The sequence below is a fragment of the Typha latifolia genome, chromosome 3 (assembly GCF_019914945.1).
Source record: "Typha latifolia isolate L0001 chromosome 3, TyphaL0001v2, whole genome shotgun sequence".
Classification (NCBI taxonomy): domain Eukaryota; kingdom Viridiplantae; phylum Streptophyta; class Magnoliopsida; order Poales; family Typhaceae; genus Typha; species Typha latifolia.
Window position 1 is genome coordinate 1,521,069 of NC_133088.1, and position 26,487 is coordinate 1,547,555.

At 39.7% G+C, this 26,487-nt stretch overlaps 1 protein-coding gene across 1 annotated transcript; it reads left to right on the plus strand.

Moving 5' to 3' along the window:
- The first annotated feature begins 1,485 nt into the window (after positions 1 to 1,485).
- Positions 1,486 to 25,764, plus strand: LOC140783588 (adenine phosphoribosyltransferase 1-like). The gene is made up of 8 exons (XM_073130520.1): positions 1,486 to 1,608; positions 1,761 to 1,828; positions 2,610 to 3,059; positions 3,163 to 3,273; positions 3,825 to 3,917; positions 4,025 to 4,174; positions 21,456 to 21,514; positions 25,449 to 25,764. Exons 3-8 carry the CDS (start codon positions 2,720 to 2,722, stop codon positions 25,500 to 25,502), a joined length of 807 nt encoding a protein of 268 aa, XP_072986621.1. The 5' UTR covers positions 1,486 to 1,608; positions 1,761 to 1,828; positions 2,610 to 2,719; the 3' UTR covers positions 25,503 to 25,764.
- The last annotated feature ends 723 nt before the right edge of the window (positions 25,765 to 26,487 follow it).

The window sequence follows — 26,487 nt, forward strand, 5'->3', positions numbered from 1 at the left end:
AAGTCTAGAAGATACCAATAAAGACCCCTTCTTTGGTCAACGCAACGACTATTTAATACAACGAGAAGTTCCAATGGTTAAAAGACTTTTCTTTTATTTTCTTTTCCTTTTAAAAAAAAAAAGAAAAATCTTAGTGACATGCAACAATAAGCAACAGTGGTAGGTCGGCTCGGTCTTCCTGGTCCTTGATTTGCCGCGTGGTGGTTGTGACCCTGTGAGTTGGAGCCTTGGAGGCGGTGGGTTCTTTTTGAGGTTCTATGAACTTTACAGTAGTGAGAAGCACGTCTTTCTCGCCTTTCTCTAATGCTAAATTTACCTTCTTCCAACTAATCATCGGTGAAATTTTTATTGTTGTTGTTGTTGTTAGCATTTCAAAATCTAACTCACACGTAACACATGCAGTGCCACTGGAGTAAAATTTACTGCGTTCTACTTGATCTATTGAGCAATTTTAAACATGTGCTCCTCTTTATTCTTGTTCCAAGTTTCACGGATAAGTAGCCGACAAAAGAGGAATAAAGCACATGGCGAATATAATAAAAGCATCTAAAGTTAAAAACCCTCACGCACCGATTTCGATTTCGATTTCGTGTAGAATGCGATCTCCCACTAACCGCGTGCTACGCCCGCCATGTGCCGCAATTTAAGTTTCCAGGTAGTCTTCGTCCCACAATTAACACGACTTCTTCGTTACCAAGACGCGTGTTATCCATATTACCCGTTCGGATAACTTCTAATCCGTGTCAAAATTATCCCAGAATCGGATTATGACGTCGGTATCAATCGACAGAGTGAGAACTATTTTTGTTTAAAATTTTGATGGGCAGTTTTACACGTTGTCATAATTTGGATGCGTGACGACCAACCACCACGTTTATTGGTGGACGATTAGCTTGCGCCTGCTTGTTTGAACAATCACAAAGTCGGCAGTTGGAACTGAGTCAGCTCAGCTATTGTATAACGAGCTAAAACAAAAGTATTATATAGGAATGTGAAGATAAGTAGTCCTATGTTATATACTTATCTATATGGATACTAATCTGGACATATATGATGCCGTCATTGCTTACCTACACTATTGTATCCAAACGGCCAAAAGCATGGCTTAAAAGCAAGGGAGTCATGGTTTCTAGTTTCTACACGTCATCTAAGGGCCCGGTCTGATTAGCTTCGAAGTTAAATTGGATCTGATCCATTAAACTTCCTCTGGCCCGGCCCAGTTGACGATGAGGAGGAGATGGAAGACTGCTACCGTGAATAACGAGGCACGTGCTGATTCCTCTGTCTCGATGAGCATCGAGCTTGCTGAGCGTACCATTCTTAGTGGGCTCCACCACCAAGCCAAACGGCCAACCAATAGGAGAGCAAGAACATAAACAGGGGTACGGAAATAATTGTATTATTGGGGTCCACCACATTCGTCTCTCTCCACCCTCCACCCTCCACTCTCCTCTTTTCCCTTCTCCTCCTCCTGAGTCCTATCCTTCGTTTGAATTCTCTTCTTCCCTTCCTCTCGGTCGCCGCGAAGGCGATGGATTCAGATCCCGGCGCCGGCCGCGACAACCGCCTCGATCGGATCGCGTCGTCATCCCCGACTTTCCCAAGCCGGTAAGTTGATAAAATAAGGTATTTCGGGTTTCTCGTTCTTTTTCTCGATTTCTCTCGATTTGAGTTGGTTTCTTGATTCGATTCTTTGATTGTTGGGATAGTCGCAGCGGTTATATTCAATTTCTCTTCCTTCAATCTCTATATCTTTTTAGGTCCTACGTGTCTCTGGATGAAAATTGCGAGATTTCGTTGAAATCTACGAATGGGAGTGAAAGATCATGTAAGTTTTATTCCTTTAATATCTGAATCCTTTGGAAACTTTGCTTCTCGGATGAAAACTGTGAGCTTTTCCTAGGTCTGTCGATGGGAATGGCCATTGGCCGAATGGAAAATCTGTAGTTCAAATTAAATGATTGGCGGTAACAATCTTATTCAAATAGTAACAATCAAATCAGATCAAATAAAAAAATAAAATTAAATAAACTTACATATTATAAAATATAAAATTTTGATTAAATCGAGTCTAATGTTGAACACGATCTTTTTAAGATTAATCTCTCATTCACCGATTATTTCTAAAATAATATATATCGGTCTCCAAAAATACAACTATTGTACTGCACAAGAAAAGAAGCTATAATTCGAGTATATTATTGAATCAAAACAGTGCAATACTTTTTCTCAAATACAAAAATAGAAGATGTAAAAAATATATGAATAGAATAAATTTTGCCTAAATGCAAACTTCTTTCTTATTTATAGAAATAAATAGAGATTGTGTTCGTCCACAAAGGAAAGAATATATCTTTTTATTTTAAAAAACACACATTTTCAACAAAGGGGTGTAAACATTCGGTTGTGTAGTTATATTGCAAGATAATTTAATTAAGACTACCTACCTACGCAAATGATGTTAAGGGCCCGGCCCGATTTAAATCGAGGATAATTTGGGCCATACGTTCCCCAACCCGGCCCAGTTGATCAAATGGCCTGCCACTATGAATCACGAGGCATGCTAATCAACAGCCAGGATCATTATCTTGCATCCATTTCATTTTCAGATGCTTGTGCTTGTTCCGCTCCGAGCATCGTGACTTCGTGAGCGCACTGTTTCAAATCTGTGCGGGCTCCGTCATCAACGTACCCAATAGGAACGCGAGAATAAAGCCGTATGTGTAACTGGGGTCCACCACACTCGTCTCAGCGCCGCCTTGGTTCTCCTCACTTGGCGCAGAAACAGACTGTCTTCGGAATTTCGGATGCGATGCCTCTTTTAACACCTACCTCTCTCTTCTATTTCCAAACCCTTTCGCATTTTCATTTCCAATTCAAATCCGCTTCTCCCCTCTTCTCCTCTCCTACTCGTCCTCCTCTTATCCGCTCCAAACCTCCTCGCTCCTTCATCTCCGTCGCCGCGAAGGTTATGGATTCCGCCGCCGATGACGACCGCGACCACCGCCTCGATCGGATCGCATCGTCGATCCGCGTCATCCCCGACTTCCCCAAGCCTGGTGAGTCGGAAACCCCAGAGATGTCGGAATTCTTGGTTCGTTTTCTCGATTTCTTGGTTCGAATTGGTTTCTTGATCGATTATTTGGTTGGGGATGGACACAGGGGTTATGTTTCAGGACATCACGACGCTTCTTCTTGATCCTAAGGCATTTCGGGATACGATCGATCTGTTCGTGGATAGATATGGAGACAAAGGAATCACCGTCGTCGCAGGTGAGTCGATCTTCTTGGCGTTGTTAATTCTTGGATGGGAAGTATGGTGGTTTCTTTTGAAGTCCATGGGTGAGAGCGGAATGCATTGTTAATTATTCGATCTTTAAATGTTTTCCTGGCTTATTCGATTCTTGGATGAGTTTTGTGAGCTTTCCTTTCTAAGTCTATGAATGGAAGAACGTGTAATTCAATCTCTTTCCTGTAACCTCTGAATCATTTGGGCTTCTTTTATTCTCGGATGCGAGTGGAAAAACTTGTATGTTCAATTTCGTTCCTTCAATCTCTATTTCCTTTTGGGTTCGGTGGCTGTCGGATGAAAATTGTGAGGTGCCCTTTGAATTTTTGTTCCTTTAACCTCTGAATCTTTTTGGCTTCTGGGCTTCTTGAATGAAAACTGCGAGGTTTCCTATGGGAATGGCAAACTTGTAATGTGAATAAGATCTTTCTGAATGGAATGTCAAAGTTTAGTCATCATTATGTCGCTTTTACATTAGCATGTAGAGATGCTTGTTAATTTAGCTTTCTCATTTCCAATTATATGACGCAACTAGGTATTGAAGCAAGAGGATTCATTTTTGGGCCCCCTATCGCCTTAGCGATTGGTGCAAAGTTTGTTCCCATGAGAAAGCCAAACAAGTTACCTGGTATCTTTTCCTTGTACATATTTCCCTTCTACTATCTTGTTGAGTAGCCAGGACTCTGGCTTGTGTTTGGTAGGTTTAACTAAAGTTCTATCTTTATGGTCCATTAGGTAAAGTCATTTCAGAAGAGTATTCTCTCGAATATGGTACAGACATAATGGAGATGCATGTAGGAGCTGTAGAACCAGGAGATAGAGTCCTTGTAATTGATGATCTTATTGCGACAGGAGGAACTCTATGTGCTGCCATCAGGCTTCTGGGTATTTCTTAACTTTCTGCCTTCCACTTTGAATTTCTCGCAAATGTACATGATTGCTTGTGTTTCCATTCACTGTTCTGCTTTTTTTTTTTTCCCCCAGAAATATACAGAAATATCCTTTCTAAATTATTAAAAGGAAAGGCATTTAATTCAATTTAGCATTTTAATAGGTTCAAAAGTGGAGATTCCTACATGTCCTTCACTTTAGAGATCTTCTTTTAAGTTCATATTCCTTCTTAAGACTTGCTGGTTTCTTCTATGAATTTCACTTTTTTGGAGCGGCTAAAAGATTTTGCACCTGTCTTCTATTTATTCTCTTTTACTTAAGTTGTGGTCATGGTAATTGGATTTTGCAAATAATTCTTCACAAACCACTACTTAGCCTTTAGTCCTGTTGGATCTTTTCTTTTTTATGAGAAAAATAAGTCTATAAAATGGAAGGAGCAAGAGTTACGAGCGAATAAGACCAAATATTAGGAAGGAGAGTTCTTTTTTTAATTTTTTTTAAATTAGCTTCTGCAAGTTTAGAACTCAATATTTTATTAGAAACTATTTTAGAACATTAAAAACCTTTAGGCTTCAATTACTTTAGGAATAAAAATAACTTTGAAATAAATATTCTTCTTTATTATTCTTAAAATAAGGTCTTTATTTCGGGAATAACTATTCTTACATTCACTTGTATTTTAGAATAATGTTATACTAATTAACTTTGATGTGATATAAATTGAAACAATGGATGATGTGATTCAGACCACACTGAGTTATCTCGTGCATGGATACAATCTATGGACTATTTTCATGTTTTGGTTTCTTAGTTTTCTTGAGGAATAAGAATTATGACTGTTACGTTCGAATGCGGGGAGGTCATATTCGAACGCCTGCATACATTCGCAAATACAGACAACGCGAATTGCCCGTTTGAACGAGAGGAAGTCATGTTTGAATGCGTCGTTCGAACACCTGCATATGTTCACATATACAGAGAACGTAACTTGCCACTTCGAACGCGTTTGGCAAAAATGCACTATTTCTAGGTCTATCATTTGTTAGTTTTGCTTGTTAGGTTAACCTTTTAATATGCGGAAGGCAATCTTATGGGAATAATTAAGGAATATTGAGTTAACCTTTCTTCTTCCTCTATTTTAAATCTTCTTCCTCTTTGTTCATACCCTAGTCGTGTGCCGTCTCAACGCCGGTTATCCCTAGCCTCCATGGGCTATCAGACCCTCTCTACTCCTTGGGATCCCGACCACCCCCTCCCAAACAGCATCTCGTGCAACCATTCCATCACCACCACTCGTCATCTCTACCTCCACCGTAACTCTACCTGTTTTCGCCCTAATTGCAGTACGGATCTGGTGAAGGGCGTATATAAAAACGTAGATCAGGAAGATACGTAACAAATCCATTTGGTTTCGTAATTTTCTAGCTATGGTAGAATATTTAACGAATATTTTTCTCCGACTGTGCGGATTGTTCACTGCATCCAAGCTTGATCGAATAGCTGAGGTCAGTTCATAACAAGTGGTATCAGAGTTACCGTTCCTTGGACACCATGCCAATAACCAGATCCATGGTGTCGAGACCCAATGAAGGCACCTCTGTTGAAGGAGAGGCCACGGATGCGGTCATATTTGAGACGAACCCCAACTCACCAGTCGAGACTTCTCCATTAACTTCTTCCATCAATTCAGATCTGATCAAGATGTTTGAGGACATGATGTAGATGCAGTGAGCCATGCAAGCGTCTGTGGAAGCAATTACCTTGGTCCTCTTGGGCGCACCAAGGAGCACAGCGACAACTGAGCTTCTCGCTTGCACCCGGATTGCACCACCAATGGAACCACCTCTTTGTCAAAGGACATCGCCTCCACCACTCTGTGCTAGTGATGCGGACATCACTGATAGGACGCGATGACGTGTGTACCAGCGCAGGAGGCGCCGACAGTTGATGATTCCTCCTATAGGGATTTGGTTCTAATTTTTATTTATTTAGGGTGTCTTTTGTTTATTTTCTATGTAGGGTGTTTTTTGCTTAATTCTATTGTAGGTCTATATATAGACTCGTTATATTTCCTTTGGCACTTAATGAAAGTTTATGTAAGTTTATGTGATTTGTTCTCTCGAGGATTTTGGTGTGAAACCTTTTCTTAGGGTGGAGGTGTGAAACCCCATTCCTTCCCTTCTTCTTTCTCTGTTTCATTTTCCTCCACTACGTTTTGCATCATTTTTGGTATTAGAGCGAAGTATCCTAGTTTATGGACGCCCCTCCTCCCGGGTTCTACGCCGCTCCACATTTGTTCTTCGCACGACCAATCGCTCCACGAACACCGGAACGTCAAGAAATCCGGCGTACAACGAGCATAGAAATTACCGTCGACGAGGAACAACAAGAATCTGTTGTCATAGAGGAATCGCTACCGCATGATCAGGTACATGCTCTTTTCAATGTATTAAATATTTTTGGGTCATTTTTTTCTAGTATCATCTCTAAACTGTTATCAATTCCTGCTGTCCACATATAGTGAGGGAGAGACTACATATAAACCTTATCTGCTTTAGTCCTGATATTAAGAGATGAACTGTGCCAAATAGAATATTAGTATTATGTTAATTTTTGGAAAGAAATTTAAAGGGTTTGGCATTTATTAAATGTGACTTTTGTTTAAAAACCATTAAGTCTTGACATTAGTCTTTGAATCCCCTGAACAGAAAATCTAAATTCAATTAAGTATTCATTTTTAAGATTTTCTTGATTGCATAGCATATCATCTCATATCATTTAGATTAAGACATTTGTATTTGGATTAAATATAGGAGACGTCTGCATTCCATTAGGTTAGAACATTATTTAATTTTATTTAAATTAGCAAGCATAAAATTAAAAAGATAAAAAAAAAATAAAAAAATAAAAAAAATAAAAAAAGGATATATATATATATATATAAATAAAATATATAAAGCAATACATAACTCATTCATTGCATATTAGTGTATGCCAACACGTAGAGGTAAGGCTTATCTCCTCAGTGATTCTAGTGAGTCCAGCAGTAGCATTATGGATCCCGAACTTAATAAAAAGCTCGACGACATTATGGGACAACTAGGTACCTTAGCTCAACAAGTCAGAGATACTCAAGATACTTTGCTTGGGTATCAACGGGTGACCGATGAACGACTATATAGGGTAGAAAGACCCCGTGAGCACACCGCTCTTCAAAATGATCACCGCCCTGACCTTGAACGTGGTGAATCTCCCACTCCTTTACCTCGTCAACATTTTCAAGGGAATGAGCGAGATCCTGATGAACGGTACCTTCGAAGCATTAAAATTGATGCTCCGATGTTTGATGGTCGTCTAGATCCGCAACACTTCTTGGATTTGGATCAAAGACATGGACCGTTACTTTAAATGGTATGATATGTCGGAAATCCGTAAAGTCGGTTTCTTTGCCATGAAATTATTTGGGAAAGCAAATCAATCTTTTGGACCAACGTTGAGACTCTTCGTGAGATTAGGGGTGAGCTTCCAATTGAAATTTGGGTTGACATGAAAAATGAACTAAAACGTAAATACCTCCCACCTTCCTATTACCCTAAGCTTCTAGACGGATGGAACCGACTTACCCAAGGGAGTAAGTCCGCTAAGGATTACGTTGCAGCCTTTGATGAATTGCTTGTTCGATGTAGCGTGATCGAATCAGAAACCCCTATGCAAATCTTGTCCAGATTTAGGACTGGCCTACGTGAAGAATTGAGGAGTGAACTTTTTGCTCGTAATGTTGATACTTTGGAAAGGGCCTACAGCTTAGTTCAAGACTTAGAGGAGTCTAGACCTAACCACATCCAAGAAATTATGAAACAAGGCCTCAAATTCATAAATCCTCCACAGGTCCTCATCAAGCCAAATCTACTAGCCAATCTTTTAATTGATCTACCACTAGCCCTTCACAATCCAAGGTGGAATACAAAGGTAAAAACATTGAGAAAGACTTTTCTAAGATTAATCCTCGGGTCAAATGCTATAAGTGTCAAGGCTATGGACATGTTGCTGCAAATTGTGCAAGCCCGTATAAAATAAGTTTAATTGAGGAACCCTTCGAAGAAGACTTTGAGCAAGAATTTGATGGATATGTTCACCATGTAGACGGTGAAGAAGGAGATTTTGAAGATGAAGAGGAAGAAAATACCCTAGGATGCCTGAGGCACAAAGACTCCACAAGGTTACATGTTGTTAGATTTGCCCTCTCTCAACCTAAAGTCAATGATGATTGGAGGCGCAACTCCATTTTCCACACATTCACGAAAATTGGAGGTAAAAATTGTAAAGTAATTGTGGATAGTGGCATCTGTATAAATGCCGTGTCCTCCACCATTATTTCAAAACTAAATCTGAGAGCGATTTCCCATCCTAATCCTTACAAGGTTTCGTGGATTAATTCAACCACGCTGGAAATAAAAGAGCGCTGTTTGGTTCCAATTGAATTCACGACTTATAATGATAAAATCTGGTGCGATGTATTGACCATGAATGTGGGTCAAATTATCCTTGGAAGGCCTTGGCTATTTGATAATGATGTGCATATTTATGGACGTTCAAATATCTGCATGTTTGAACATGAGGGTAAGAAAATCAAGATTCTTCCATCGTAGCCTAGAGGTGGTAAGATGGAAAAGAAGTCTGATCCTATCCACTCCGACAATAAAGTCAGCTTGATTAGTGCGAGAGGCATTGAACGTGAGATGAGTAAAGGAACTCCTATTCGATTCTTGCGGCTCGAGAAATTCCGAATGAGTCTAGTGAATCGATTCCTTTTGAAGCCACCGCTTTGTGATTGAGGAATTCTCGGATGTCTTTCCGAGAGGATCTCCGGATGAATTGCCACCAATGAGAGATATTCAACATGCTATCGATTTCGTCCGGGTGCATCTCTTCCTAACTTGCCTCATTATAGACTTAACCTAACCGAACACGCCGAACTAAAACGACAAGTTGACGAGCTATTGAGAAAAGGCTTTCTAAAGGAAAGCCTAAGCCCCTTGCGCAGATTCCCGCATTGTTAACGCCAAAGAAAGATGGAACATAGCGTATGTGCGTCGACGCCCGCGCTATTAATCGAATAACGGTAAAATACCGTTTCCCGATTCCTCGTTTGGATGACATCTTTGGACATGATGGCGGGGGCCACGATCTTTTCAAAGATAGATTTAAAAAGTGGCTATCACCAAATTCGTATACGCCCGGCGATGAATGGAAGACTGCGTTTAAAACAAAAGATGGGTTATATGAATGGACGGTTATGCCTTTTGGCTTGACTAATGCTCGAGTACTTTCATGAGAGTGATGACTCAAATATTACGACCTTTTATGGGACAATTTTTAGTCGTATACTTTGATGACATCCTTATCTATAGTCGATCTCGGGAGCAACATATAGATCATCTTCGTCAAGTCTGCTATTTGTCTTGAGAGAGAGAGCAGCGTATGCAAACCCTAAGAAATGTACGTTTCTAACAAACAAAGTTGTTTTCTTGGGTTTCTTTGTCTCATCTCGAAGGAGTGTCTCGCGACCCCGATAAGGTCAAAGCTATTAAAGAGTGGCCCGAACCCCGTACCATAAGAGACGTGAGAAGTTTTCATGGACTCGCTACCTTCTATCGTCGGTTTATCAAAGGGTTTAGTACCATTATGGCTCCCATAACAGAATGCCTCAAGAAAGGTGAATTTAAGTGGTCAGCAAGTGCTACTAAAGCTTTCACTGAAATCAAAAGGAAAATGGTGGAAGCCCCTGTCATGCGACTCCCCGATTTTACTTAAAGTTTTTGAGGTCACTTGTGACGCTTTTGGAGTTGGTATAGGAGGAATCCTAAGCCAAGAGGGCCATCCGATTGCCTACTTTAGTGAAAAGCTGAATGAAACTAGACAACGATATACCACTTACGATAAAGAATTTTATGCTGTGGTTCAATCTCTTCGCCACTGGAGGCATTATTTGCTTCCTCAAGAATTCGTAATCTTCTCTGACCATGAATCTCTTCGCTACCTTAATTCCCAGAAGAAGCTTAATGCTACACACGGTAGGTGGGTCGAATTTCTCCAGGACTATACATACACCTTGCGACACAAGTCTGGAGCAGACAACAAAGCAGCTGATGCACTGAGTCGTCGCATGATTCTTCTTTCAAGGATGAACGCAGAAGTAATAGGATTTGATAAAATCAAAACTGAATATGAATCATGTCCGGATTTTCATGAAGTTTACAATTTATTAAGCAATGGAGAGACTCAAGAAATAGATGGTTTCATCTTGCAGGATGGCTATCTATTTAAGTCCCGAAGGTTATGCATTCTTAGCACCTCGTTAAGGGAATTTTTAATTTGGGAATTGCATGCTGGGGGTTTAGCAGGACATTTTGGGCATGCAAAAACTATCGAAGCTACGGAACATCGATTTTTCTGGCCAAGCTTAAAGAGAGATGTTATGAGACTTGTTAGTCGATGTCATGCATGTCAACTTGCTAAGCAACGAAAGCAAAATACAGGATTGCACACGCCTTTACCGGTTCCTAATTGCCCTTGGCAAGATGTTAGTATGGACTTCGTGCTTGGACTTCCAAAGACTACCTGAAAGCATGATTCCGTTCTTGTGGTGGTGGATCGATTTTCTAAGATGACCCACTTTATACCCTGTTCCCGAACTTTTGACGCCTCTCGAGTTGCTAAAATCTATTTTGACAAAATCGTTAAGGTGCACGGGCTACCAAAAACTATTGTATCAGACAGGGATGTAAAATTCACTAGTTATTTTTGGAAAACCCTATGGCATAAGATGGGAACTAAGCTTCGGTATTCAACCGCTTTCCACCCACAAGGCGACGGGCAAACCGAAGTAGTCAATAGGAGCTTAGGTAACCTACCGAGAACTCTTGTCGGCGAGAATCTAAGAGGGATCAAAAGCGCCAACTACCGAATTTGCATACAATAATTCTCGTTAATAGATCCATTGGTCCGAGTCCAAGCGATGTAGTATATGGTTATAAACTTAGACAACCTATAGATCTCATTCCTATGTCCCATTATCATAGGTTGTCGAGTCTCGCATCCGCATTTGCATCACATATTCATGACTTGCATAAAGAAATCAGCAATGATTGCTCAAAGTAATACTAATTATAAAATTCGAGCTGATCTAAGAAGGAGATTCAAAAAATTTAATGTTGGAGACTTTGTGATGGTGGGATACGTCAGGAACGGTTTCCACCCTAAGCTGTCAAAAAGTTGCATGCACGAAGTGCTAGGACCTTTTAAAATTCTCAAGAAAATTAATGATAATGCTTATGTTCTAGATCTCCCTAGTGATTTTGGCATCAGTTCTACTTTTAATATTGAGGATCTAGTAGCTTATAAAGGTCTAGATTTTACTCCAAATAACCCACTAGATACTGAGCCTGTTTATGAGAGACCCTCTTTACCTCCACTTCCCAATATTCCATCTAACACAGCAGACGAAATTGATAAAATTTTAGATGATGAAATTATTTCAACTAGAGAAGGTGGATCCCAACGGTATCTAGTACGTTGGAAAGGACGACCTACATCTGATGACACGTGGCTTGATCGTCACGATTTGGAGGTGCATCACCCTGATACCTTAGAGCAGTATGAGAGCAGCAGAGCAGCACACTCGACGGAGTCGACTTCTCTCCCACTCGGGGAGAATGATGCGGACATCACTGATAGGACGCGATGGCGTGTGTACCAGCGCAGGAGGCGTCGACAGTTGATGATCCCTCCTATAGGGATTTGGTTCTAATTTTTATTTATTTAGGGTGTCTTTTGTTTATTTTCTATGTAGGGTGTTTTTTGCTTAATTCTATTGTAGGTCTATATATAGACCCGTTATATTTCCTTTGGCACTTAATGAAAGTTTATGTAAGTTTATGTGATTTGTTCTCTCGAGGATTTTGGTGTGAAACCTTTTCTTAGGGTGGAGGTGTGAAACCCCATTCCTTCCCTTCTTCTTTCTCTATTTCATTTTCCTCCACTACGTTTTGCATCAGCTAGACTAAAGGAAGACCATGAGGATTTCATGGGTGGCCAAGCCAGGGAGCCCTTGCTGCCTATGCCGCCAGAAAGATGTAACATACCGGCACCGACTTTTCACCGCAACCGAGCACCGAATTTGCCTCACCACGACAACGATGATGAATAGACGAATTATGAAGAACCAGCACTAAGGACGCTTCGAGTCGACGACACTGTGAAGAACGAAACCGTGCGAATCCTCATCGACATCGAAAGCACCCATAGCTTCATGGATGAACGTGTAGTAAAGAAGATACATGGCTATAGATGCTACCTCTGGGTTTGATGTAGCACTTTTTGATGGCACGACATTCCGATCGAACGGCGTATGCCGAGGGGTTCTTTTGAAGATTCAAGGCAATTGTTTCACCTTAGATTTTCACTCGTTGGTCTTATGAGGGGCTGACATTGTATTGGGTACCCAATGGATGTAAATTTTGAGCCCGATGTCCTTTGACTTTTCAGAGATATGAATGGATTTCAAATAAAGTGGCAAATGAGTGCGGTTAGACGGAATCTGATCGCGACTTAGAGCCAAACTTTAGTCGATGGTGGGGTTGCGAAGGGCTGGCTGCCATAGCCTTCTAATACAACTAGTCACGAGCCAAGTGGACCATGCAAAGGAAGAAGTGCCTGTTGACCTGACCAGCTTGTTGAAAGAATTCAGCAAGGTGTTTGAAGAACCACAACATTGAGATTACTTTCGGAGCTGAGCCGGCTAATGTACGACCCTGCCAGTACCCATTTGTGCAAAAGGAGGAGATCTCATGACTTGTCAAGGAGATATTGGACAACCGAATCATCCAACTGAACCGGAGCTTGTACTCATCATCGGTGCTCCTAGTGCGGAAGAAGGATGCCGCATGGCAATTTTGCATGGACTAGCGTGCACTCAATGCCATCACGGTGAAGGATAGATATCCCATTCCTAACATTGAAGAATTCTTGGATGAGCTTTCGGGGGCCTCTTATTTTAGCAAGTTAGACTTGCATGTTGGCTATCACTAAATTCGAGTGAGACCCGAGGATGTGTACAAGATCGCATTCCGCACGCATGACGGGTATTATGAGCTCAAAGTTATGCCTTTTGGACTCATTGATGCCCCCTCCACCTTCTAAAAGTTGATGAACGATATCTTTAGGACATTATTAAGGCGGTATGTGCTTGTCGTCTTTAACGACATCCTTGTGTATAGTCGCTCATGGAAAGATCATCTTGTCCACCTCCGCGAAATGTTTGCAGATTTTGAAATACAATAGGTTGAAGGTGAAGGAGTTCAAGTGTTTACAGGGCCCGAGAGTGGAATATCTCAGCTACATCATATCTGCCGCGGGAGTGGAAGCTGATCCCTCCAAGGTGCAGAACATGGTGCAATGACAGATTTCAAAGACACCGAAGGAATTGCGGCACTTCCTTGGATTGACGGGTTATTACCTCTAGTTTGTTGCCAACTATGGCAAGGTCACCGCCCGACATCACTGCTGAATAAGGGGAGTTCCAATGGACCGAGGCTGCAACAAAAGAATTTGAAGAATTGAAGAAGGCAATGACCACGGCGCCGGTCTTGGCGCTACTCGATTTCACCAAGCCTTTTGTGGTGGAATGCGACGCGTTAAGGGATAGAATTGAGACTGTTCTTATGCAAGAAAGGATGCCTGTGGCATACATGAGCAAGGCGTTGTTGATAAAGAACCAGATAATGTCTACATATGAGCGAGAGATGCTAACTATTATCCATGTCGTCACCAAATGGAGATCGTATCTCATCGGACGACAATTAGTGGTGTGTACTTGACCAATAGACTCTTCCATATTTCCTTGGACAATAAATTCACACTCCGGCACAGCTGGGTGGCAAAGTTGCTCGGTTACGACTACGAATTGGTGTATAAGAAAGTAATCGGGACAGGTCGCCGATACGCTATCACAGCAACCTGAACCGGCCAATTTAGCTATGATTTCGATCCCTTTTTTTTCCTTCCTTTTAGATATTAGGGCTGCATGTTTAGAAGATCCTGAGGTGAAGGAACTCATGAAGAAGGTAGAGGAAGAACCAGCAAGCTATCTGGGGTTAGAAGTGAAGGGCGGTCTACTACTAGACCAAGGGCGAGTGCGGGTATCGACCAAACCCGAGCTGCGGTCACTTTGATTCGCCATTTCCACGACACTCCTATGGCGAGGCATGAAGGAACATTTAGGACCTATAAGAGGTTAACACAAAATTGTATGGGCAAGAGTGAAAAAATAAGTGCTATTCTATGTTCGAGCTTGTGAAATATATCAACGCGCCATGGTAGACTTGACTAAACCGGCGGGGCTGCTGCAACCCCTACGGATTCCAGACCAGATTCGGGAAGATGTGGCAATGGATTTCATTGAAGAACTTTTTTAAGTTAGAGGACATACATGATAATAGTGGTGGTCAACCGATTGATGAAGAGTGTGCATATTTTAGCTCTAGCGCACCCGGACACCGCAAAGAAGGTAGCATAAATTTTTGTGAAAGAAGTAGCTTGGTTGCATGGCATACTGAGTTCTATAGTTTCAGACCACAATCCAATTTTTATGAGCCACTTTTGGCAAAAGTACTTCAAGCGGCAAGGTACTGAACTTAAAATGAGCTCGGCGTGTCATCCGCAAATCGACGGGCAATCCACAGTGGTTAATCGTTGCCTTAAGCAATATTTTGCTGTGCTTCGCCGGAGAGCAACCCAAGAGATGGCTAGCTTACCTACTATGGGCGGAGTACTCATACAACATGGCTCACCACACCGCTATTGGGATGACACCCTTTGAGGCGGTCTATGGACGCGTGCCTCCCACATTGCGGTCCTATGACCAACCGAGTGCACCAGAACACTCCGACATAGATGAGGTGCTAGCGAAACGAGATGAAGTGCTCAAGCAGCTCAAGCTTCAGCTAGCAGCGGGACAAAACCGAATGAAGCTAGTGTATGATCACAAACACTAAGATAGAAGCTATGAAGTTGGCTATTAGGTCTATGTTCGACTCCAACCATATCGGCAAGTCTTGGTACGACTATTCAGAACCATAAATTAGCACATCGCTTTGGTTTATTTCAGATTCTAGGAAAGGTAGGAGCTGTCGCATATAAGCTGGACTTACTCGAGTCGTCTCGAGTTCACTCGATCTTCCATGTATCTAGTTGGAGAGCTCGAGTTGGTCCAATTGAGCAGGTTGCGGTAGAACTACCCGAGCTCGAATTAGAGGCGACTGAGCTCACTCCAGAGAAGGTCCTAGCACGAAGGACGGTTAGGCGCAATGAAAAATAGTCATAGAGATGTTGGTGAGTTGGGCCGATTAGACACAAGATCGACACATGAGAACCCGAGGTGACATTGATGGACAATTATCTCAGATTTGCACTTTGATGACAAAGTGAGCGGAAGCATAGTGGAGTGATGTGATTTAGACCATACTGAGTTATCTCGTACATGGATACGACTTATAGACCTCTTTCATGTTTTGGTTTCTTAGTTTTCTTGAAGAATAAAAATTTTGGCTATCGCATACAAACGCCTGCATACGTTCGCAAATACAGAGGATTTGAATTGCCCGTTTGAATACAAGGAAGTCACATTCAAACGCCTGCATACGTTCACACATACAGAGAACGTAACTTGCCTGCTCGAACACGCTTAATCCTGTTCGGACGTGCTCGGTGAGAATTCATTGTTTCTAGATTTATTATTTGTTAGTTTTGCTTATTAGGTTTGCCTCTTAATATGTGAAAAACAACCTTATGAGAATAACCAAGGAATATTGAGTTAACCTTTCTTCTTCCTCTATTTTAAATCTTCTCCCTTCTCGCTCAAACCCTAGCTGTGTGCCATCTCGACGCCGGTTACCCTTAGCCTCCATCGGCTGTCGGACCCTCCCTACTCCTTAGATCCCCACCACCTTCTCCCCCCTTTTCCTTCACCCGATAGCACCTCGTGCAACCATTCCATCACCATCAATATCGCCACCACCCGGCATCTCCACCTCCACCAAACTCTGCCTATTTTCGCCCGAACTGCAATCCGAATCTGCGAAGAGCATGAATATCACAAACGTAGACCAGGAAGATACAGAATGAATTCATCTGGTTTCATAATTTTCTAGCTACGAAAGAATATTTTAACAAATATTTTTCTCCAACTGCGCGGACTGCATCACTGCATCTAAGCTTGATCGGATAGCTGAGATTGGGTAGCTGAGATTGGTTCATAACAATGGAACGATTGAATAAGACTTATTTGAAATCTCTCATTTTCTCTTCTGCGGTGTTCTCTATTCCTCTCTTCTTCTCTCCCCCTTTGTCCTATTTCATCTTAAGTTTCTTTTTTGATCTCTTCTATTTCCTCTCTAAACCTAAAACACCAAAACCTCTAAATACACGTGTAAACCGCATGGGTAAATCCCCCCACGCGGTGCATCACATGACCTGTCAGTATAAGGAGTTCATAAAGCACACAACAGCACAAATTCACTATAAATAAACTCAACTATAAAAGTCTGGATACACGTTCCACAGGCCACAACAAGCCTTCTAAATACACATCCAAAATACAATGGTAAAAGTCCAAAATACATCATCAATCATAACGCCCTCGTAGGGGCTTAATAGAACTAATAGACATACTGAAAGAAAGAAAGATAGCTACTCCTCGCTACCCGCACCTGCGTCTCCTAGCTCTGAAATAATGCCACCACGAGATGGTGAGCTTACAGCCCAACGAGTAGGATCCATACAATCTAAAATAATGAAACCATATGTGTATATTCAATATATGCCTATATTTGCTAACAATAACAATATGCTTGTTGAAATGACTTACCATGAGTTACTAAATCAATGCAATCGATAAAGATTACCGGTCACTATCCTGGAACATGCTAGTTCTTAAACGTATCACGATAAGTCCACACAGATATAAAGCTTGATACAATCTCTTATTCACACACATCTTAATCATAGTGTTAACATGTTATGTATAACAATAAAAAAGCAATTTAGTCATCTCATGCATACCAAAGCATTAATCATATTTATCATCGCTCACCGAGCTATTCACCACATAGGGTAAATACTCTCAAGAAACAATCATCCATCACATAACCATCCATCATCTCATACATCGAGGGGGGTAAATACACATCTAGCGGTAATGCCACCTACACGTGTATGGCAACACTAAATGTGACCGGTTGTCTGTGGCTATCAGACTAAGGACCCCGATCGTAAGCCTATATCTCACTCTCTCTAAATCATCACCACCCTCAGCGGGAGAATCGAGAGCCGCTAGAGTTATATCCCCGCCTCACAATCATGTTCTTTTATCATCATAATCTAGTTCTGACTATGCAGTATAACTACCTGAATGCCACACAGGCTCCCGACCTTAGGTGTAGGCCGCTAATAGTAGAGTCATATAAAATACACTCTACCTTTAATCCTGGGCTGAGTGAATAAGGGTACTGCCTAGTCAAAAACCGACTACTAATGATAAGTGGAAGTGGTGCAGTGTCTATGAGTGTATAAAACATGTCATAGTTATCATGATCGTTACATTCTATATTCACAACGGATATATATATATATATATATATATGCAAAGGTATATCATGCATGATACATGTAGAGTATCATCACACTAATGCTTATGCTACATTAACATTCTCATAATATCATGATGAACAAATTATCAATAACTGCATATGTAAAGATATAACATGGTATACTAAATGCATGTATTAATACCGACATTTCCTACAGTGTCATGACAGGTATAATGACTGTAACTACATTATTTTAGATTTGTATAACTCTACTCACCTGGGGGTCTCCATAGTATGCTAAATCTCGTCAGCTAGCCGGGCTCCTCCGAATTCCAAAATCCTCCTCACGCGGTGTCAATCCTATTAATTCACGCAAGTAACGCTATACGTAAGATTAGCGAACTAATAGAATTAATTATCTTATTAGAGGATTTATGTTTAGGCGTATACATGAGTCGGGGGTCTCCTATGGTAAGTCCTAAAATTCACATGATAATAAATTGTCAGGCTAATTAAATCGGGTGGAAATGGATAAACGAGATTATAGAGTCCAAATGGCCCCAAATGGGCTAGACTAGATGTATTTGGTTAGGCTCAAACCTAACCCAATAGGCAAGAGGGCCTTGGTGGGCTGCAGCCCAACTGTAGCTCACAAGGTTGCATGAGGTGGGCCGGGGGAGCAATCACAGCCCACCAAGGCTTGCTGTGGGCTGCAGTCCAACCGCAACCCACCACAAAGGAGTTGGTGGGCTGCGGCCTACAGCCCACCAAAACCAGCTTAGTGGGCTGATGTTTAACCCCCACCCTCTCACACCATCTCCTCCCGAGGGAAGGAGATCGAGGTGGAGAGAGGAGGTCTGCGAGGCTGCGAGCGGCGTAGCACGAGGCCGGCGACACGACCACGAGGCCGACGGGTAGGTAAGGGGAAAAAGGAGGGCAGAAGGGCCCGACGACGGCGGGCCGTGCTCCATGGCCGACGGCCATGGGGGTCCTTCCTCCCTTCAACAAGGGCCCGAAGCCCATCTAGGGAGGGTTCCTCTCCTCCCACTGGAGCCCTCAGACCGGCGGCCGGACGCGGGGTCGCATCGGGGAAATTTTGAAACCTCTCTCCTTCAGGGAGGGTCCTTCCTCCCTTCAACCTGTGACGCACGCGCTCGCGTCGGGGAACTTTTTTTTTTTACGATAAATTGGGGTGTTACAAAACCTCTCTCCTTCAATGTCTACCTTTCATTGGTTACTATTGCTGTCCAAAAGATTCCAGTAGTAAAAAAGAATCTTTGGGTGCTCGGACGTGAAGAGAAAGACATGGTTTTAAAACAAAAGCACTACTATTCTGTTTATCGATAAACCTAAACTCTAAAATCTTTCCCTTACACTATATTTCAGGCATTTCTACTGTCAACATTCTTATTTGAGAGTTGAGGAAACTACTGCCGTATCTGAGTGATTTTCTCTCATTCCATCTAGTAGCATCCATTTAATTGATTAACTTATTCTCAGTTATTTCTTACTAAATCTTACTTTAATTATATGTTTGGGTCGTTAAAGTTAGGAGAGACCTTGCCAACAATAGAGGTGGAAGGATGGTGAAGAGAGAGGAGGGAGATTATGGTAGATAGATGATAAAAATGCAAGAAATTAATATTTTAATAGCATTCTTCGACATCAATTAGGGTTTCCTCCACATATTTATAGATGCTCACCCTAAAAACTTTTCAACTAAGTTAAACAACTCCAAACAAACCTTAACAAACCAACAACTAAGTTAAAACCCTAACAAACCAACTAAACCAGTCTTCCTTTATCTTCTCGGATCGTTTCGTTGCAGATAAATTCCGAATCTGGAGAAGTCGTCAATATTAAAATTGTAGATATTGAGGTTGGAGACCTTATCCAATTAGTTTGATATTATTTGGATATGTGTAGAATATTCTGCGAATATTTTTCCGAAATTGCGCAGAGCTGGATTTAACTAATTAAATAAAATCCTAACCTACTAAGACTCTAACTAAACTAAATAACCAAATAAGATAATTAGACTCAATCCATTGAGCCTAATCTCCCTTTGATGTGATCGGGTCTGACCCGATTTGCATCACATTCATATTAGATTTGCATTAAGGAGTCTTTGAGTCAAATAATGGACTTGTTTCAGCAGGATGATATTTGAATCTTGCATATTGAATGCCTTGGAAATTCCATAACTATTTGGAAGGTGGATCCATCGGATGATTTGGCATGCTTATGCTAGGAATGAGATTAATATGATGTTGGTCTCTATTTGAAGGCAAACATTCAAGAAGCTTGTCAAATAGAATTATCTCGTGTGATGCTAATGTTGATTTTGGATCTTATGATTAAAAACCAAGACTTTCTTAATTTCTTGCTACTCAATACTCTTGTCATTGATTAAAAGAAAATCTCTACGCTTTTGGTGCGGTTGGTGTGTATTTCTCCTTGCGTATAGTGGCGAGAATAATTTCTGCTCTACCTTTGTAAAAAGTAAATGTATTATCACAACCCTTATGTATATGTAGACGGCATATTATTATAGGCGATCAAGGAACATATGATAAACATCCATGTTGACCACATCAAAGAGGACTTGATCCTTGTATATTTGATTGATGGAGAAGACTGAAGTTGTTGTAGAAGAAAATTTATTAAAGGGCATAGTTCTCCCACTTCATAATTAAAAGTACAGATAGGTTAAAGCATGGTTTGTTCGTAAATTGTTGGATGAAGTTATCAGAGAAATCTTGCTACTTGTTGAGCTTCTGTCTCAAATGAAGACCTAATTGATACCAATTTGGTGTAGTCGGCAAAGAAATATTGTAATCATTGTCAGAAAGTTGAAGGGAGAAAAGAGAAGAGAAAAAGTCAAATAAAACTAATAATTCTTTCTGTCAAAAATGATTTTCTCCATCATAGACCACATACTCTTGATAGAGAACAATCTAAAAACAAATTACAAAATTATTAGTGGAAATCCAATCTAGATAAGAAACGAAATAACTAGGAAAGACACTAGAAATAGGAAACCTACATAATTATTTGTTATTTGATATTTAGAATCCTATGAAAATTAGGAACGTTTGATTATATGGCTCCTATTTGAATTGGGAAATGCCTAATACTTGAAAGATCTAGATATTACGTGATACTTAGACAGTTAGAAGATCTACATATTTGGAAGATTAGGATTTGTAAGAAACTTGTCCCCCACAATTTAGTTGGTTTCTATTTTTCTCCCACAAGCCAAGCAGGAATTAATGGATGCCTTATCCTTTCTCTTCTCAGGTGTACACATTTACAAACTGCCTTCCTTTTCCCTGGATTAACGCATTTATCTCGTGCCGCATCACCAATGTTTATATCAACAAGTTGTGATGTCGACATTGTATAAATGATTTGACCTTATTGTCTGTGGTATAAATACTTTTCTTGATTTAGAGTAAGTGGCACTCCAATGAGAAACTCTCAATTCAGAAATCAGTCAAAGGAAGTAATTAAAGTTTTAAGAAAAATGAATGTCTTTAATCTCGCACCACTAATTCCTATTTTTCAGTTTTTTTGGTTTGTCTATTCTGAAGTCACTCTCTGTATAATAGCATTGCTTTTGTTTGCAGAACGTGTTGGTGCAGAGGTGGTTGAATGTGCATGTGTTATTGAATTGCCAGAGTTAAAAGTAAGATATCCTTTCTCATTTCATTGCTACCTTTCAAATTCAGTTTTATGAAATAATTCTTTGTTAACTTCTGTTGATTGGACTGCAAGAGCAAAGAGAATGTGTTGTTACTCCTAATGTTCAGGAGAGCTGCTATAACAATGAACCAAGTACAGATAAATACGATCAACCTGATGAGCTCCCCAAATATATTACCATGTTATGTTGGATAGAACTTGGGTTTTATTCCTACTCAATTTGTTAATCATCCAACTGACATGGTTCCATCACACGTGTGATTTAAAGACAATCTAATTTATGTAGTATTTCTTTATATATAGTGGGTTGGCTAGTTAGCTTTGATTTTTGACATCTCAATACTGTAGTTTCTTTTTCACCGGAAACCCAAGCAAATGTAAGAATTAGTCTATTTAAGGTTTATTTTCTTACTGCAATAGATAATCATGCATCCATAGTAACAATTTTTTTTGGGTAAAGGAACTACTATTATATTTATTTATTGGTTGAGGTATATTTCTATGACATTATGAGAACCGAGTTGTAAGATATATGTATAAATGTAAATTACTAGGGTTACTAAAGCTATATTTCATTTATTTTTAGATACATAGTGACTTTGTATAAATAGGGCTGACGTCTTTCATTATCAAGTGACACATTTTAATTTTAATATAAACACTTAAACATATATCAAATTAAAAATATAATTCAAGAAATATTTAATCTCAAGTCCAGCAAATTAAATAATTCAGTAAATATTTAATCTCAAATTAAATAATTCAGCAAATATTTAATCTCAAATTCAGAAAATATTCAATCTTGATTTCAGCAAATTAAATAATTCAACAAATATTTAATCACAAATTTTAGCAAATTAAATAATTCAGCAAAAAAAAAACATCCGAGCTTGGAAAGTTGTTACGTGAAAAGAAAATCAGTAAGTGAAAAAAGAGAGAAGAAAAAGAAGAAGAGATTAGAGAGTAGAAAACTAAAAGAAAAAACCTAATTTAGCTAACTTTCATCGAAAAGAAGAGATTAGATAAAAAGAGAGTGAAAGAAATTTAAAAACTGAGAGACATAAATAATTAAAATTAAAAAAAAAATATACTGAGTTCGTCGGCGTTAGATTTGCGTGACTGTAGCTAGATTATTCTCTTAAAAATAATAATTATATGGTAAGGAGAGAGAAAGAGAAAGGAGTGAAAGAGAGAAAGAGAAAGTGAGAAGAAATGAGTGAAGAGAGGAAGAGAGAGAGTAGAAAAGAGTGATGAGAGGAGGAGAGAGAGAGAGAGAAGAAAAGAGTGATGAGAGAAAAAGAGAGAGTTCTAATGGGTTAGATTCGGGTCAAATCCATAATGAATCTAGCCCGGTTTAACCAAAATTTACCTATTCTGGCATATCCCAATCATTTGGTTTGGATCGGTTGATTCAACGAACCTTAGTCAAATATCGACCCGATAGATCCATTACTAGATATAAAGCTTGTCTAATTTTTCAAGGCTTTGCTCAGGGATACAAGATAGACTATGATTAAACATTTGCTTCTGTTGCTCAAATCATGGTTTGTCGGATCGGCTCAACCCGATCCTGATCCAGGCCCGATCTAAACTCTCACACTCTCTCTTTTTCACTCTTTCTTTTCACTCTCTCTCTTACTCTCTTTTTTTCATTCTTTCTTTCTTTTTTACTCTTCTTACCATATAACCATTGTTTCTCTTACGGAGAGATTTAGCTCCGACGAACTATGGTTTTTTATTTTTTTTCTACTCTCTTTTTCTTCTTCACTGCACCATGGATTTTTATTTTTTTGTTTGATTTTCTTCCAACCACTCTCTTTCTAATCTCCTTTTCTTTTCAATTTTTTTTGCACCATAGTTTTTATTTATTTATTTTTGGTAAACTTTTTTCTAAATTTTTAGAAGTTTTCCTGCAGTTTTAAATAATATTTAGAATATTACGTAATTAAAAAGTCCGATCTAATCCAGGCGCCCGGTATGACCGATCCGGTTAACCCTAGTGACCCATCTATGGGCTCAAGCTAGCTCCTCATGCCTAGTTTGATTAACTGCGCAGTGTTATCAAAGACTACAAATTTTATGAAAGCCCCTCTGAGCCATCCATTTTCTGTGATCTTTAGCTCAGGGTTGAGTACTCCTTTTATATGCCGATGATAATAATTATCACCGGAGATGGCTTAGCTAGCATTCACTATCTTCAGTAGCATCTTTATTGCTAGTTTGAGATGAAGGATTTTGATCCTCTTCAGTACTTTCTAAGTATCAAAATCGCTCAGTCATCTTGTGGTTATCTACTATTCTTGCATGTATTACAAACATTCTCAATCGTTCCATCATCACTGACATTTGTCCCACTACTAATTTAGTTAAGCTTCATATGAAGCTTCAGCCTGATAATGACCAACTTCCTATAAATCCAAGTAGATATTGTCAACCGGTCTGGACACTCGTCTATCTGACCATTACCCAACTTGATATCTCATGCAATTGGTCTTGTCACTTAATTTATGTAGCCTTTTTTTATTTGCCCTTTATATTGTTTTTATGTGTATTCTTTAATACTTTTGAGGCACCATTACTTTCTCTCTCGTCATGCGATCGACTTCTATCTTGGCACCGTAGATTTATTCTGATGTAGATTATATTGGTGACAAGTCTGATCGAAAGTCTAGGACTAGCTTTTGTATTTTCTAGGAGACTCCTTAATTTTCTGGCGCAGCAAGAAGCAAAATGTTGTGTCTGTCTTCAGTATTGAGTCCGAGTATCATGCTATTTGTGCTACAGCTAAAGAGATTGTTTGGTTCTGTCACCTCCTCGGTGACATGGGTGTTATCTTGTCCCTCCCAACTCCTCTTTATGTCGACAATGACAGCTTAAAAGACTCGTTGAAGTTGAAGTTGAAGTTGATATGCACTATACTTGCTAGGAGTACCAAGTTGGTATTATTTCTCTCCATCACTTTAACATTGAGGAGTATATTGCCCATTTCTTCACAAAATCTCTTTCCATTTTGCGTTTTGAGCATGTAGTTAACAAACTCTCAGTTTATGATCCATCTTGAGTTTGAGGGGAATATTAAAATTATTATAGTTATATTTTATTCATTTTATGTAGATACATTGTGGCTTTGTATAAATTGGGTTGAGGCCCTTCTTTCTTATCGGGCAATATATTTTCACCCGAAATTCTCCTTTTTCTTTCTCCTTTCTCTCTCAACCCACTTTAGGATTAAGTCTTGTACTGTTTTATAAATCAAAGAAGCGATAGTTGTTATTATAAAATTATTACTGAAATGCAAGTACATATGAGGGAGACAACTTTCATATTCTTTGGGAAGCGAGGATATATATTTGATAATTTTATACTGAAAGGGAGAAGATTGATACATATTAAATAACTAGTTAGGACTTGGAAGACAATTTTTCTGGTGAGATGGTATAAGGAAAAGATAACAAAGCACAGGAATATGAGATGTTAAGGAGAAGTCCTGAACTTTGTAGAAGGTATGTCAGGAGTGAGGATATAGCTGTATTAGCAGCCTAACTATTTTGCTATCCCTTTTTTTTACTTCTTGTTTTTCATTTTACATCATTCCCTTAGAAGGTACTTTTGATGATTTTTTACAGATCAGCCTTTTTTTTTTTGTGTGGTAAAGAGACCGATCTGTTTAGCTCCAAGATCTGTGTGATAGGAACTCTATATGTACTAGATAATTAGTTATTATTTTTGCATGATGTAGCCGTTTGTGAGATAAACTTCAATTTGCTGTCAACGATCAACAATTTTGATTGCACAATAAACTCCACTTTGATAGCTTTGCTTCTTGTCATAGTGATTGTTCTGCATATATTTATTTACATGAATATAAACTATCTGCTTGATATTCATAAAAAAAACTCACTGCTTGACTCATTCAGGGCCGAGAAAAGCTAGGGGACATGCCGCTCTTTGTACTTGTAAAATCAGTCTGATCGACGTTGCTTATTTTGAGGTTTCATCAAATTGCTTCCTTGGGCATTACATGCTGAAGTATCTCCAAACAAACAAGTCTTAAATAAGGTTTGGTAACGATGTTTCCTCATTAATTTGTATGTCGTGTTTGAAGGACACAACCAGGGTATGAGGGTAAGCACAAGTTGTGTTATGTTCTTTTCCCTATCGGGAAAATGTACTTTTACTGGTCATTTGTTTGACGAAGCTTTTAATGGACTTCATTGGCGGTGCTTTTATTCATTCATTCTTGCTGATAATTGTGTCTTCCAGCAGTGGTGTAGCATTTAAAATTGAATGCTTGTGTTTATGCAATATGGCCAACTTAAGCAGATAGCCTAACCCTGATGATTAATCCTGTATGTGTTAGGCTGGAAACAGATGGCTAATAGTTGGGAGAGGATTCTGGAAGATAGGTTTGCAGATGGATCGTTGCCAGGTCTGGGGGAGGGAGCTTCACCAGGAGGACACGAAGTTAACATGCCATATTCTTTTCTTTTCTCAAAAGAAAAAGTCATAACTCTTCACAATCAAGAAAAGAGTAATATCATAAAGTCGAAACATGTGCATGCATCTTGAAAACTAATATCATGAATGCAATGAATCGTATTGTTCGATTTTCAAATAATGCTGGTCAGAGAAGCATACATTCTACACGAGTTCTCTGCGCTTAAGTGCAAATTTCTAAAGTTTATCTGCTGCTACCTGCTGTTGGCTGTTGCAAATATACAAGAGTCGAGTTGTCCACAGATCAAATGAAGCAGCAGAATGATCTCCATTTCCTCGCATCTTTATTTCTTCTAGTAGGGTCAGCAAAGTGAAGTTGTGTATGGCATCAGGTCTCTGGCATTCGATTCGATAGTAGCGTCAGGTGCAAGCAGTTACCGAGAGTTCTAAATTTAAGTTACAGATACTTAACTACGGTTTAATCCCTCCCTTCCTTCTTGCTTGGAGTGTATTGCAAGC